The sequence below is a fragment of the Gymnoscopelus microlampas genome (genome assembly GCF_963454915.1).
Source record: "Gymnoscopelus microlampas genome assembly, chromosome: 3".
In the NCBI taxonomy this organism is placed as follows: Eukaryota; Metazoa; Chordata; class Actinopteri; order Myctophiformes; family Myctophidae; genus Gymnoscopelus; species Gymnoscopelus microlampas.
In genome coordinates, this window is record NC_139940.1 from 58,798,565 (window position 1) to 58,814,375 (window position 15,811).

A 15,811-nucleotide genomic window follows, 5' to 3' on the forward strand; every position below is an offset into this window, starting at 1 on the left:
GTTAGTTTAACTCTGAGAGCGTACAAATGGAACCAAATGGACCCGCTAGGGTCCATTTGGTTCCATTTGTACGCTCTCAGAGTTACAGACCCATAAGGGTCCATTTGGTGCCTAATCTATCATTTAGCTGGGGACCCCCTGGAACTCCCTCAAGGACCCCTGGGGGTCCCCGGACCCCACGTTGAGAACCAATGCAGTACTGTACATAGCAACAAGAACCCCAACAGGGGTTCCCGTCAGCAGATCTACAAGCTCATAGCTATGAGCTTGTAGATCTGTAAAATGTGTGCAAATCTTTCAATAAATATATATTTTTTTTTTGTAAAGCGAACAATTGTAAAATCTCAAATCTTTGCTTCTGGGGGATTCTACAAATACCTGCTAAATCAGTTTATTTTTTCTTAAATAAAGCGTATGTTGCTATAACATCGGTGGTGCTCAAACTTTTTCATGTCAAGGACCTCCCAAAATGATGTATTGGGCTGCGGACCCCCGTCTGAAAAGATTTAGTTCCAGGGACCCCCAGAAGCAGGGGCGTGCTGGGACCAAAATTCAGCTCTGGGAATTTCTTTTTTTTTTTTTTTTTTTTTGAAAATTTTGTGTGTGTGTGTTGGGTAGCACACCGGCCGTTTGGCGGCCCGTAAATGGCGCGGCCATTCTGGAATTTTCCCGAATTTCCCAGTGGCCAGCACGTCCCTGCCCAGAAGCAAAGATTTGAGTTAAGGGTCCATTTGGTTCCATTTGTACACTCTCAGAGTTGTGGGGGTCGTGGTAACCACTGTGCTACACTAAATGAAACAGAGCCTTCATTAGTATCATTGGTAACGCCTGGGAAGGAAGTGATAATATGGCTGCTGTGCATAGAGCCTATTGCCAGCAGGCAGGCTATACAGTACATGACTATGTACGGACTAAAAATCTACCTTTTTAACAAAGCTTTTAACTAATTTCTCTGGTTTTGTTTTCCTTTTGTCTCCCCTGTTTTGCCTATAGTTTTATTTCGACCCTTTTTAGTTTCGCCAAGCTGGGTCCCCTGTAACTGTTTTGTTGCCTACATGTTGTTTTTATGTCACGCTTTTAACCTGTAGCACTTTGAGATTCGCAAGAATGTAAAGTGCGTTATAAATAAAATGCATTATTATTATACTGACGGACAATCTGTGTACTGAAAAGACACTTTTGTATGCCACTGTTAGAATGTGTATGAATTGCTGATGTGATGTAATGTCTCTTTCCACTGGAAAGCTTGTTTTAAAAAAAGATAAAATAAAAGGTTGGTCACAAAAAAAGAATAGTGATATGTTATTGATTTCAGCTGTGGCAATTCCTAACATGCAAACATGACCCACTTTAATTACTTCAGTCTATAGTAGTAGCTTAAAGGGGAAATCCACCCATTTTCAATATTTAACTATGTCATTAATATAGCATAAAGGAGTTGTGTGGAAATAAGAAAAAAGTTCCCCCCTTTCTGTGTTGCCTTGAACTGGAGGATTGATTTTGGGTTTAACATTGCAAATTACAACATGATGAGTCATCATGTTGTAATTTGCAATGTTAAACCCACAATCAATCCTCCAGTTCAAGGCAACACAGAAAGGGGGGAACTTTTTTCTTATTTCCACACAACTCCTTTATGCTATATTAATGACATAGTTAAATATTGAAAATGCGTGGATTTCCCCTTTAATGACTAGTATTAAAATTCGATTGTATTTCTTATGTCCAATGTGTTTGTATCTAAGTGCATAAAGTTAACATAAGTATAACTAAATGCATTTGAAATTAAATCAAAATGTTACTTTTCAGGATTCTAATAAAGAAAATAGCAAAAAATAATAATCAGGATTCCAATTCAAAAACAGCATAAATAGCCGATCTACAAGCTCAAAACGCGTCGCGATGCGACGCTTTTGAGCTAGTAGATCGGCTATTTATGCTACCTTTGTGTTCCACAGAATGACGTTAGTACGGCATTAACCCATTAAGACCGGGGACGCATCTGCGTCTCATTTTAAGATTTATTTGGGCTATTCAAAAATAGCAGATCTACAAGCTCATAGCGCGGCACCGAGTGCCACGCTACGAGCTTGTAGATCTGCTATTTTTGAAAAATCTTGAACAAATATTTTCCAGATTTTTTTAAAAAAAAAAGATTTAGAATTTTTTAAAGAATCGGCTCAGGTCTTAAAGGGGAAGACCACTCATTTTCAACATTAAACTATGTCTTTAATACACCTTAGAGCTGTTGTGTGGAAATAAGAAAAAAGACGGTGTGATTTTGGCTCCGCCCCCTCAGTACTTTTGGCTGAGGGGGCGGAGCCAAAAGTACACCGTGCATATGTCACTGATCACATGACCTCAATCAATTACCCTTTTCTAGGCAACACAGAAGGGGGGACTTTTTTCTTATTTCCACACAACAGCTCTAAGGTGTATTAAAGACATAGTTCAATGTTGAAAATGAGTGGTCTTCCCCTTTAATGGGTTAATGTACAATAAAAAGTTAAAATATGGAGATAAGAGGTGTCTGCCCGACAATATGCAGTGTGTCCCTCTGGAGTGAGTGTGGGAATGTAGTGGCCCTCTCCATCATCAAAGTTGCATCACCCCTGGGTTCATGCGGCCATGATCGGGTATACCACGGAACAAACATGGGAAAGTTCTCATTCTACTGCTCTGCCTCCAAAACGTGGAAAGCCCTGACACCATGCATTGGTTCACCAACCAGTGGTTCTCAGCCTGTGGGTAACCCTAACCCTATTCGTTTTTTTTGTTGTTTTTTTTTGGGGGGGGGGGTGCCCAGATGACAGTGAGGTGTCAATTTAACCCATTAAACGCATCTGTGTGTCATTTTTAGATTTCTTTGGCAATTTTTCCTTTTTTTCTTTTTCGTGAATATTTGTGAAAATCTTTGAATGTATATACATTTTTAACTCAAATCTTTGCTTCTGGGGGTCCCTGGAACGAAATATTTTCAGATGGGGGTCTGCGGCCAAATAGGACTTTTGTGTCATCCTTTTAGCCTTAATATCTTACTGTACCAACGTGCCATTTACATTTCTGACTGATAAAGTATGCAATCAATCGATCAATATGTTTTATGTGAAGATTTAATTCACACATACTGTATACACCTTTCCTTTTCTACCACGGATGTGAACCCGGGTCTCCTGGAGAAATTGAACTTTGACCGTAAGCTTGTAGATCTGCTATTATTCTTTTTTTAATGCAAAATGTCTCAACAAATGTCTTCCTTTTTCTGAAAAACTATATCAGTGGTGCTTAAACCTTTTCTTGTCAAGGACCCCCCTCCCAAAATGATATGTTTTTGGCCGCTGATCCCCATCAAAATATGTTGTTCCAGGGAGCAAAGATTTGAGTTAAAAATGTTGTTTCAAAATATATATATATACATATATTCAAAGATTTGCACAAATGTTCAATTTTTTCAAAAATAGCAGATGTACAGGCTTGTAGATCTGCTATTTTTGAATAGCCCAAAGTATAAAATGATAGTTGTAGGTAAACATTGTATCCACTTCTTTGCACCGGTAAACCTGTAATGTGACAATAAAGTTGAATCTGATTCTGATTGCGTAATACCTTGTTCATATTTTGACGTCCCATCTTGTCTTGGGGGTGCCTGCCTACTGTTTCGGGGCGTCCTTTTGGGGGGCCTCTTTAGGGGGCTCCTCTAACTTGGGGACCGCGTTTTGGGGGGCCTCTTTGTTAGCTTCTTCTGCTTTCTGGGGGACCTGCTTGGGACCCTGCTCCTCTGGCTGTTCTGGTTTGTCTTGTTTGGGAAGGTTACCCAGCCCACACAGGATCCTGTGAGAGAGAGAGTTAAAAGAAAAATACATATCATGTTGGGGGTCCTTGACATGAAAAAAAGTTTAAGAACCACTGATATTATAGCATATTAAATATAAGTATAAAAAAAAGAACTGTTCGGATTTAAGGCCTGAGTCCGATTCTTAAAATGTTTTCTAAATCCTAACAGATTTTTGAAAAAAATATAAAAAATATATTTTTTACGATTTTTCAAAAATAGCAGATCTACAAGCTCATAGCGCGGCACTCGGTGCCGCGCTATGAGCTTGTATATCTGCTATTTTTGAATAGCCAAAGAAACCTAAAGTGACACAGATGCGTTCCAGGTCTTAATGGGTTAAAAAAATATATATATTCAAAGATTTGCACAACTTTTCACGTTTTTTTTTCCCCGCAGATCTACAATGAGCTTGTATATCCGCTATTTTTGAATATTTTTTTAAACAAACACAAGCTACAAATGATACTAAAGCAGGGGTCTTTAGGGTTTTTACAGACCAAGGACCCCTTAGCTGAGAGAGATGAAGCAGGGACCTCCACTTCATATTGTATACAATTGTGTTGCAGATTAAAGTATTGCATAGATTTCATAGATAGCTTCATAGACTATCATGTGTAAATTGAAGTTTTGATGAATTATGTTAAGTGTGTTTTCAGACATTTAACCACTTAAACCCTCAATACCTAGTAAACTTGACCTTTAATTGGCTATGTACTTGGTCTGCTCTTTTCTCCCTTTACACCAAACCCCTTAAAACAACGGACCTACAAGCTCACAACGTGCCGCAAGCGTGACGCGTTGCGAGCTTGTAGATCTGTTATTTTCAGCGAATGTTCCCCCAGAATAGGGATGCTAGGGTTCATGTGGTTAATGTAGAATATCCTACTATCCTACTATCCTACTATCCTACTATAATTCTAGTAACCTCTGTGCGTTTGTAGTAGTGGAGGTGAAGCTACCCGGTTCTCCTCACTGGCTGGACCAATTGCTCTGATTTTGCACACAGCCATTGACCATTACCATCTGAACTTAACTGTGAAGCCCGTTTTTCACTTTCATCAAATCTCAGCTTCTTATTAGCGTTTTTGTGTAAAACACTGTCGCCATGGTTACGGGGCTGCCCAGCTATGGGACGAACTGCCTCCCGGGTTGCCAGATCATGTGCGCATATCCCCCCACGGATGCGCCGACCGGGTATGGTCTAGTATATATAATTCAGTCAAAGATGATTTGTATAGCACAGCGTTTGTTGTTTCAGTTCTAGTTATGTTATTGGTAGAAACACATACTTGCATGGAAAGCTATAGTCAAGGCTTGTTGCTCTGTAAGTATTTATGAAATAAATATGGTAAATGGTAGTGGTGTAAAGTAACTAAGTACATTTACTACGGTACAATTTTGAAGTACTTTTACTTTACTGGAGTATTTCCAATTGTCTATACTTTTACTTCTACTCCATTGCATCTCAGAGACAAATATTGTACTTTTACTCCACTACAATTATTTGAAATCTTTAGTTACTGGTTAATTTGCAGATTAAATTATTACATTACAAAACATACATTAACCACTTTAGCCTTATTTCATACCTTTCATACAAGCTCACAACGCGTCGCATCGCGACGCGTTGTGAACTTGTATCTGCTATTTTCAAACATTTTAGTACTTTTACTTTTGGTACTTTAAATACATGTTGATACCAATACTTTTGTACTTTTACTCAAGTCAATTTTGAATTCCGGACTTTTACTTGTAACAAAGTACTTCTACATTGTAGTATTGATACTTTTACTCAAGTAAAACATTTGAGTACTTATTCCACCAATGGTACCATATGGTATGGTAAATAAATGTGGTTTGACTGATTAGGCCTTCAGTGCATCTTTGTGTATTTTCACTTTATATATGGGGTTAGTTTAGGGTTGGGTATCGAAATAGGCTCTATGGACAGCAGCCACATTGGAAAGAAATTGGGCCTCTGCCTTACTTCCTTCACAGGTGTTACCAATGATACTAATAAAGGCTCTGTTCCATTCTGGTCAAACAGAGTCAGGGTGCTGATATTGTGCATGTTAGCTAACTGGAAACGCTCTGCTACACCAGTGGGTCTCAAAGTGTGGTCCAGGGACCCTCATGGTTCCTTGAGGGGGTTCCAAAATGGCCCTTTGAGGGTGTGTAACTCTGAGAGTGAACAAATGGAACCAAATAGACCCGTAAGGGTCCATCCATTTGGTTCTTTGACATTGAAACGTTTGAGAACCACTGTGCTACACTAAATGGAACAGAGCCTTCAATAACATAATTGCTAACACCTGTGAAGGAAGTAATTAGGAAGAGGCTCAATTTCTTTACAATATGGCTGCTGTGCATATAGCCTATTTGGTTCCAAGTAGGAACCAAATCCAAATTCCTGGGTTCCAGGTACCCATACAAACGAAGGAATCCGAAACGACAGCATCCTTTAAGGGTCCAGTACTTTCCTTATAAATAAAGTGTAGCCTTCAACCAGCTTTAGCTCCGGTAGGAGACTCAATGGAGAGTCTTTGAGTCTCCTACCGGAGACGATAGCATCTTTCCACCGGTCATCAAATTATTGGTTCAGGAATGCGACAAAAACTAAAAAATCTCCATGAATTCAAGGCTTCATAGTGTAATTGATAGAAAATACGTTTTTTTTGGGGGGGGGGTGAACTATCCCTTTAAGTACAGTACTCAATTACATGTACTTAGTCACACGTTGTCCATCACGTGTAGAGAGCAGGCGCGTATCGTCATTGGGGCCAACGAGGCCATGGCCCGGTCTGTAGACCTAGCTTGCCCCTGTGTAGGGGCAAGAACCGCCAGGGGAAAAAAAAACTAAATATCAACATTAGCAGCCCCTCACCCTATTCTGTTGTAGCCGACCACAGAAAGTCGCCTTTGTTTTCAAATGGGGCTCATTTGCATTCGGCCGAATTGTTAATGAGTGGCCATTAGGAAACCAGTTTAGCCGTCAAACCGGTTCCCCCCCCCCCCGGCCCGGTTCTGGCCCGGTCAACGTTAGAATCCGCCACTGGTAGAGAGTAGTCATAACTAGTGTACGGTACCTGGCCTCCTGGTTGTCCTTGTCGATGAACTCACACGCAATGGACTGCTCTTGTTTCTTTTCCGTCAGAGACAGCTTCTCTGCGTCCCACGTACCCTTCTGCTCCTGGAAATCAGCTGTCGAGGAGGAAACACGACAAGTTCAAGGTCTTGACATTGAAACGTTGGAGAACCACTGTGCTACCCTAAATGGAAGAGAGCCTTCAATAACATAATTGCTAACACCTGTGAAGGAAGTAATTAGGAAGAGGCAGTGGTAGAAAAAGTACTCAAATGCTTTACAAAAATAGCAGACCTACAAGCTCATAGTGCCGCGCTATGAGCTTGTAGATCTGCTATTTTTGAAAAATCGTGCGAATTTGTGCAAATCGTTGATATATATTTTTTAAAGCGAACATTTTTAACTCAAATCTTTGCTTCTGGGCGGGGGTACCTGGAACAACATATTTTGAAATGGGGGTCCACGGCCAAATGCATATCATTTTGGGGGTCCTTGACATGAAAAAGCTGATATTATAGCCACATACGTTTTTTTTTTTTAACTGTTAGGATTTAGAAGACATTTGTAGAATCCCCCAGAAGCAAAGATTTTAGTTACAAATGTTCGCTTTAAAAAATATATATTCAAAGATTTGCATTTTTTTTTTTACGATTGCCAAAATGCCAGATGCCATTTTTAATAAGTAGAAAACCCGGACTGGATCGGCTAATCCGGATCCAGATCTTCAAATAGTAAAATCAACAGGAAGTTGAGATTTTTATAAAAAAAAAAAACAGTACTGGTTTTGGTGATGCTCTATATTGTCTGAATCAGCTATGTTTGGGTTCATTTATGTGCTAAAAGACTGACTTTGAGAGCTGTTTTACCGTACAATGTAAGTCAATGAGGAGCATATTTTGAATTATCATTTTCTAATCAATGGAGCAATTATTTTTGTAACTACACAACCCACACCTCTACCAAAGTGGTCTTGCCCACAAAATAGCAGATCTACAAGCTCATAGCACGGCACTCGGTGCCGCGCTATGAGCTTGTAGATCTGCTATTTTTGAATAGCCAAAGAAATAAAAATAATTACACAGATGAAATGCTTTCCCGGTCTTAATGGGCTAAATGACAATGGCTACTTCAGCCATGGTGTGGTATTTACTGTTTAGGCCTTGAATAGGCCTTAGACTTGCTGTTGCACTTACATGTGATGATGTCAAATTGTGTCTCTATCGCGGCCGCCTCGTCATGGATTTGCTTCTGTGGGTGACAAGAAACACAAGGAAACAAAGTTCAGTGTGACACTAAAAACGCAACTTGTCTATATGTTGTCAGTGGTGGAAAACGTACCCAAATGTTTTGCTTGAGTAAAAGTATCAATACTGCAATGTAGAAGTAGGCCTACTCTGTTACAAGTAAAAGTCCGGAATTAAGAAAATACTTGAGTAAAAAAATACAAAAGTATTGGTATCAAAATGTACTCAAAGTACCAGGGGGTGCCGTGTTTAAGCACCGTGTTTAAGCACTTTAAACCTATATACAGCTACTTGAAAATAGCCGATCTGCAAGCTCACAGCGTGTCGCATTGTGACGCGTTGTGAGCTTGAAGATCAGATATTTTCCAAAAATCTTGTATTTACATATTTGTTTATGTAAATACATAATTTGGCGGCCCTTGACATTAACGAATGTGTTAAAGGGATAGTTCACCCCCAAAGTTACTTTTTTTCTATCGATTAGTCACCCCATGGAGACTTGAATTCATAGATAAGTTATTTTTTCCCCCGCATTCCTAAGCCAATAATTTGATGACCAGAGACACAAAGGAAACTCTTTGTGTCTCCTACCGGAACCGCTGCCGGTCATCAAATTGGGTGAACTATCCCTTTAATTAAACCCATGTAATGGGCATGGCATTTTATCATGTGAAAAGCAATTTCCCCATGTCTAGTAAAACCCATCCTGTTCATTTAACTCTGATTCATTTAACTAATTTAAACACACTAACCGCTTCAGCCCTATATGATTTCAACCATTTGAAAATAGCAGATCTACAAGCTTGTAGATCGGCTATTTTCAAAAGATTTTTTATACATTTTGAACTTGTGAAATGGGACATTACGCACAATGAGTACTTTTACTTTTGTACTTTAAGTATATCACGATGCAAGTAAGTTTGTACTTTCACCCAAGTAATTTTTTTATTCCGGACTTTCACTTGTAAGGGCGCGCTCTCACCAAAAGTTGGCTGGCCGCTGTTAAACGCAGGTTGTGCGCGGCCACAGTTTTTTGCGGCCAGCTGATTCTAAAAAAACGCTGTGACGCACCTGTCACTCACATTCAAGACCGTCCCCGTAGCCCGAACCGCCACTAGACACTAGCCACTAGACAAAAAAATGTCTTTGCACTTTCACACTTGGGGTTCGTACATCTACATACACATTCAGATTTAAAATATATAGTACGTAACTTACCCCATGGCCACGGATGTTACAATCATGTACGGGCCCTCATAAGTATCCGTATCTTCCGTATTGTTCAATAAAAATAATTTTAATCCAATCAGTGGTAATTTTCTCCGTATGCTTTCAACTGCGCGACCCTAGCGGTTGAGAGGTGTATTGCACTGTTGGTACATTATAACTCTATGGAAAAATGGCCACCAATCGGATTAAAATACTTTTTATTGAACAATACGGAAGATACGGGTACTTCTGAGGGCCCGTACATGATTGTAAAATCCGTGGCCATGGGGTAAGCACTTTATATTTTAAATCTGAATGTGTATGTAGATGTACGAACCCCAAGTGCACAAATCATAAAGTACTGGGTGAGATGCACAGCTACAACCAGTTGGTCCACTGAGAGCACCATGTTGCTTCCTGAGTCTTGGGACGGTCCGCCTTCGACTCACCCGATTGGACAGAGGGGGAAAATCAGCTCTTCCACCAGCAGTTTTATGCTTCTTTGTGTAGAGCGGATAAACGCAAGGTCTGCGCGACAAGCGGAAAAATCTGCTCTTGCGTGAATCCACGCATTTGCATTGACAATGCATTGGCAGATTCTGCCCCAGTGGTAAAATATAAGTGCGGTGGGAGCGCGCCCTAACAGAGTATTTCTACATGATACTTTTACTTAAGTTAAAACATTTAGCACTTTTTCCACCACTGGAATATAGAGCATTGTCACACTCAGACAACCCCATTAAGACCCCATGAAGTTTCAAAAATAGCAGATGTACAAGCGTGCATGTGTGTGTGTGTGTGTGTGTGTGTGTGTGTGTGTGTGTGTGTGTGTGTGTGTGTGTGTGTGTGTGTGTGTGTGTGTGTGTGTCTCTCTCTCTGTCTCTCTCTGTCTCTGTCTCTGTCTCTGTCTCTGTCTCTGTCTCTGTCTCTGTCTCTGTCTCTGTCTCTGTGTGTGTGTGTGTGTGTGTGTGTGTGTGTGTGTGTGTGTGTGCCAAAGGTCCACCGACCACCACTGCTGCCTTCCCCTGCCCCTCCTGTGACAAAGGTCTGAGCAGCCACCTGGCTATGCACAGGCGAAACCAACCACAATAACCAACCCAACATATGCTTTTGGAGCAATGTCATCATCGACATGGACTGCCATAAGCAAGTAAGTGTGTGTGTGTGTGTGTGTGTGTGTGCGCGCGCGTGCGTGCGTGCGTGCGTGTGTGTGCCCAAAATAGGACTAGTGGTTAATGTATCTTTTATGCAAGGGATCATGTACAGGGAGGTGGAGATGTTCACCTCCGAAAACAAATGACAGTATTCCATAAAGTAACCAGAAAACTCGCCCCAAAACACACTCGCCCCCATTCTATAAAACAACGGATCTGCCTATAATACCGCCGGATTTGCCCTGGGGCGACTGTGTTTTGGGGCGAGTGTTTTGATACTCTTGTGTTGTTGCGCATCGATAAACAAGGAAGTGTAGTGGATCAAATTGTTGCTCATCGATGAACAAGGAAGTGTAGTGGATCAAATTGTTGCTCATCGATAAACAAGGAAGTGTAGTGGATCAAATTGTTGCACCACGATAAACAAGGAAGTGTAGTGGATCAAATGGAATCACTTTTCGGTTATTGCATCGTCTATTTCTCACTTCAAATGTTTCCAAAAACATTCCTGAGAGCAAACATTTAGTTGTAAATGACATTGTGTGTTTGTTAACCAAGCAGCTGTACTTGGTTACTTTACACCACTGCTCTTAGGGCCGGAGTGGGACTCCAAATCTGGCCGGGAGATACACGCCCACCCAGGCCACCCTGCGCGCGCGCCGATTTTTTTGGGGGGCCCTTTTTTTGGGGGGGCCTTATTTTTGGGGGGCCTTACAAAAGGGGGGCCTTTTTGGGGGTTAAAGGTAGGGGGGAGGCCCGCAGATGCACTGAGCTGCAAGCAACACTGACTGCATTGAATTGAAATTGACTGTGGTTGGCCTGGCCTGAGCTTAGGAGAGATTTTTTTTTGCTGCATCACTTAAGCGCCGCGCTGGCTGTGGATGGCTGGCCTGACCTGATTTTTTTTTTGATGCAAAAAAAAAAAAAAAAAAAAAACTTTTTTTTTTTTTTTTTTTTTCAGGCAGGCCACTAGAGGGCAGGCCACCGGGAATAGTCCCGGTCCTCCCGACGGCCAATCCGGGCCTGCAGTGTGGTTCATAAACATTTTCATTTCAAGGACCTCCATAATAGGCTCTATGCACAGCAGCCATATCATCTCTTCTTCCACAGGTGTTACCAATGATACTAATGAAGGCTCTGTTCCATTTAGTGTAGCACAGTGGTTTCCACGACCCCCATATAAATGGATCCATTTGGTTCCATTTGTACACTCTCAGAGTTACACACCTGTAAGGGGCCATTTGGAAGCCCATGAGGGTCCCTGGACCCCAACTGTAGACCCACTGGTGTAACAGAGTGTTTCCAGTGAGCCAACATGCACAATATCAGCACCCTGACTCTGTTTGTCCAGAATGGGACAGAGCCTTCATTAGTATCATTGGTAACACCTGTGAATGTCTTCATAATATGGCTGCTGTGAATAGAGCCTATAACTCTGAGAGTGTACAAATGGAACCAAATGGACCCTGTAAGGGTCTTAGAGTTAAATCAACACAGGATGTCACACAAACAGTCTTAAATAGCCTAATCATTTCCTGTCCATCGCCACTTTCCACTATAGGCAGAAAAGCCCCACCAAAAAAAAAATCATTTAAAAAAAAATGAATAATAATAAAATATAAAAATAATTATAAATGATGGGGGATTGAACCTTGTCACTGTTGCAGGTGTCCATGGGGCCTCGGTGGCTCTCCCTCTCCTCCTCCAGGTGTTTGACCTCTGACCCCAGCCGGGTCAGCTCGTCCCGGCTCTGCTCCAGCTGGTCCGCCACCTGATTGGTTCATTGATTGATTGCTTGATTGATTGCTTGATTGATGCTTAAAGGATGCTAAAAGGATTAAAACCCAGGAAAGCACTGTGGCTTGTTTCCAGTGGTGGAAAGTAACTAAGTACATTTACTCAAGAACTGTACTTAAGTACAATGTTGAGGTATTTTTTTACTTTCCTGGGGTATTTCCACTATACATCTCAGAGGCAAATATTGTACTTTTTTACTCACTACAATTATTTGAAAACTTTAGTTACTATTTACGTTGATTTTGATTATCATTCCAAAACATACATTAAATACGGCCTATATGTATTTCCTCCATTTGAAAATAGCCGTTCTACAAGCTCACAATGCATCACGACGCGACGCATTGTGAGCTTGTAGATCTGCTATTTTCAAAAGATTTATATACATTCGAAAACTTGTGAAATGGGACATTCTGCATAATGAGTAGAGTACTTTCTGCTTTTGGTACTTTAGGTACATTTTGAATACTTTTGCACTTTTACTCAAGTCAATTTAGAATTTCGGTCTTTTACTCGTAACAGAGTATTTCCACATTGCAGTATTGATACTTTTACTTAAGTTAAAACAGTGGGAGTACTTTTTCCACCACTGCTTGTTTTCCATTGGGGCCCTGACTGTATATTCAATTCATCGAAACATGTAATGACAGACAAATATACAATACTATGCAAAGACATCGTATAAACGAGTAGTAATCAAGTACAGAAGAGTAGAAGTACCTTGCCGATCTCATGTTGGTATTCCTGCAGTACCTCGTCCGTCACCTGGAGCTTGATGCCCGTGAACTTCTTGCGCTTCAGCTCGCTCTCACGCTCCTGATTGAATGACAGAGGTGGAAAAAGTACTCGAGTGTTTTACTTAAGTAAAAGTATCAATACGGCAATGTAGTACTCTGTTACAAGTAAAACTCCGGAATTGAAAATTGACTTACAAGTACAAAAGTGTTGGCATCAAAATTACTAAAAAGTTTGAAAATAGCAGATCTAAGCTCACAAAGCGACGCGTTGTGAGCTTGTAGATCTGCTATTTTTAAATAGCCTAGGTATAAAAATAGGGCTAAAGTGGTTAATGTATGTTTTATAATGTAATCATTTATATCTGCAAAGTAACTAGTAAGTAAAGTTTTCAAATAATTGTAGTGGAGTAAAAGTACAATATTTGCCTCTGAGATGTAGTGGGGTAGAAGTAAAAGTATACGTTTGGAAATACTCCGGTAAAAAAGTACAGTACTTGAGTAAATGTACTTAGTTACCTTACACCACTGTTGATTGATTGATTGATTGATTGATTTCTACTCCACTACATCTCAGAGGCAAATATTGCACTTTTACTCCACTACAATTATTTGACAGCTTTAGTTACTAGTTCCTTCGCAGATTTAGATTATTATCACAAAACATACCACTTATGTACAAAATTGTGAGTACTTTTCACACCACTGTTGATTGATTGATTGATTGATTGATTTCTACTCCACTACATCTCAGAGGCAAATATTGCACTTTTACTCCACTACAATTATTTGACAGCTTTAGTTACTAGTTCCTTCGCAGATTTAGATTATTATCACAAAACATACCACTTATGTACAAAATTGTGAGTACTTTTCCCACCAGTGTAGAAAGTACATTAGTAGTAGTTACTAATAGTAACTATCTGTATCTAGTAGATTGAACACTTTATTAACAGTATCTGTATCTAGTAGATTGAATACTTTATTAACAGAAAGTACAGTACCTGGCTCCGGATGTGGATGATCCCCAGGGAGATGCAGGTCACCAGCACCGAGACCACCACCGCGCTGAACCCCCACCTCATGCCCATGGTCCAATCCAAGGCTTGGAGATCTAATTATGACAGGGTTATTATGTAATATATCTGCTTAATATCCGCTTTTTTTTAGTATGGCTTGGAGATCTAAGTATTAGGCTTATTATTTAATATATCTGCTTAATATCTGCTTTTTGATGGCTTGGATATCTAATTATTAGGCTTATTATTTAATATATCTGCTTAATATATTTTTTATGGTTGGAGATCTATAATTATTAGGCTTATTATTTCATATATCTGCTTAATATCTGCTTTTTTTGATGCCTTGGAGATCTAATTATTACACTTATTATTTCATATATCTGCTTAATATCTGCTTTTTTTGATGCCTTGGAGATCTAATTATTAGACTTATTATTTCATATATCTGCTTAATATCTGCTTTTTTTTTATGGCTTGGAGATCTAATTATTATACTTATTATTTCATATATCTGCTTAATATCTGCTTTTTTTTTATGGCTTGGAGATCTAATTATCCTAATTCCTGATCAAATGGGTTCAGATCTGAGCCACAAGTCTCATGAGGCGGTCTGAAGCCTGATGTCCTGGACAGGAGTCTCCGGACACAAAAACAGAGGATCGAGACGAATATAGGCTTATAATATATATATATCATAGATCTGCTTAAAATATCTCTATTTTATCTGCTCTTTTAACTGATCTTGTTCAAGGCTACTGGTAAGATTCCACCTGTCGATGTTCAGATTATTATAGGCTATAGATCGAATTATCTACAGGAATGATACCTATTATATCTACTTTTGAATCGATCTAACTACTTTAAATAGCTTAAACAATAAACAGATGTGGAAACATTGTCTGATGGCTTGGAGATCTAATGATCTAGACGAATACATAGGCTTATATTTCATATAATGTGCTTTCTCTACTTACTGTAGACCTGCTTATTCTTCTTTTTGTATAACCGGGAGCTCCGCGCTGCGCTGGTTGAAGGCTCTATGAAAGATCCTGTTGAGATTATTAAGGCTATATAGATCGATCTATAGGATTTATACCTATTATTAGATCTACTTTTTAATCGATCCACTTCTCCTTGATGGCTGCTGTTTAACCGAGAGTTCCTTCCTTAGAGGGTAAGATGTCATGATCACCTGTCTGTATGTCTGTCTGTCCGGGGTGGAATGAGTTAAAAGTGTCATCATCGCCACCTGTCCCCCACCTCTCCGCACTATCACCTGGGTTGCCATGTCTGCTTATTATAAGCGACTTTGGGCTTTCCCCCCCTGTGAAGTTGCTTGTAAATTAGCTCTGTGTTGGAAAAAGTATACTAAAATATTTGTCTTGAGTAAAAGTATCAATACTGCAATTTAGAAATACTCTGTTACAAGTAATAGTCAGGGATTCTGAATTTACTTGTGTAAAAGTACAAAAGTATTGGTATCAAAATGTACAAAAAGTAGAAAGTAGCCTACTTATTATGCAGATCGGTCCTGTTTTCAAATGTATAAAAAGTATAAAAGTTATTTAAAGAAAGTATAAAAGCAGATCTACTTTAAAAAAAAAAGTAGAAGTAGATAAAAGCAGATCTACAAGCAGATCTACAAGCTCACAACGTGTTGCGACGCGTTGTGAGCTTGTAGATCGGTTATTTTCAAATTGCCAAAGTATGGGTCTGAAGTGGTTTTTCAAT

The 15,811-nt window shown here is 39.8% G+C and overlaps 1 protein-coding gene across 1 annotated transcript in view; it reads right to left on the reverse strand.

The window, feature by feature from the left end:
• Nucleotides 1-15,307, reverse strand: part of LOC311042163 (uncharacterized protein) — a 19,344-nt gene extending 4,037 nt beyond the window's left edge. The window contains exons 1-7 of the mRNA XM_084052723.1: nt 15,055-15,307; nt 14,063-14,172; nt 13,045-13,140; nt 12,179-12,298; nt 8,114-8,168; nt 6,922-7,036; nt 3,607-3,831 (exon numbers count right to left, since the gene is read on the reverse strand). Coding sequence (XP_083908849.1) covers nt 3,651-3,831; nt 6,922-7,036; nt 8,114-8,168; nt 12,179-12,298; nt 13,045-13,140; nt 14,063-14,149 — 654 coding nt within the window. The 5' untranslated portion in view covers nt 14,150-14,172; nt 15,055-15,307 and the 3' untranslated portion in view covers nt 3,607-3,650. The remainder of the gene's footprint in view (nt 1-3,606; nt 3,832-6,921; nt 7,037-8,113; nt 8,169-12,178; nt 12,299-13,044; nt 13,141-14,062; nt 14,173-15,054) is intronic.
• Nucleotides 15,308-15,811: the final 504 nt, after the last annotated feature.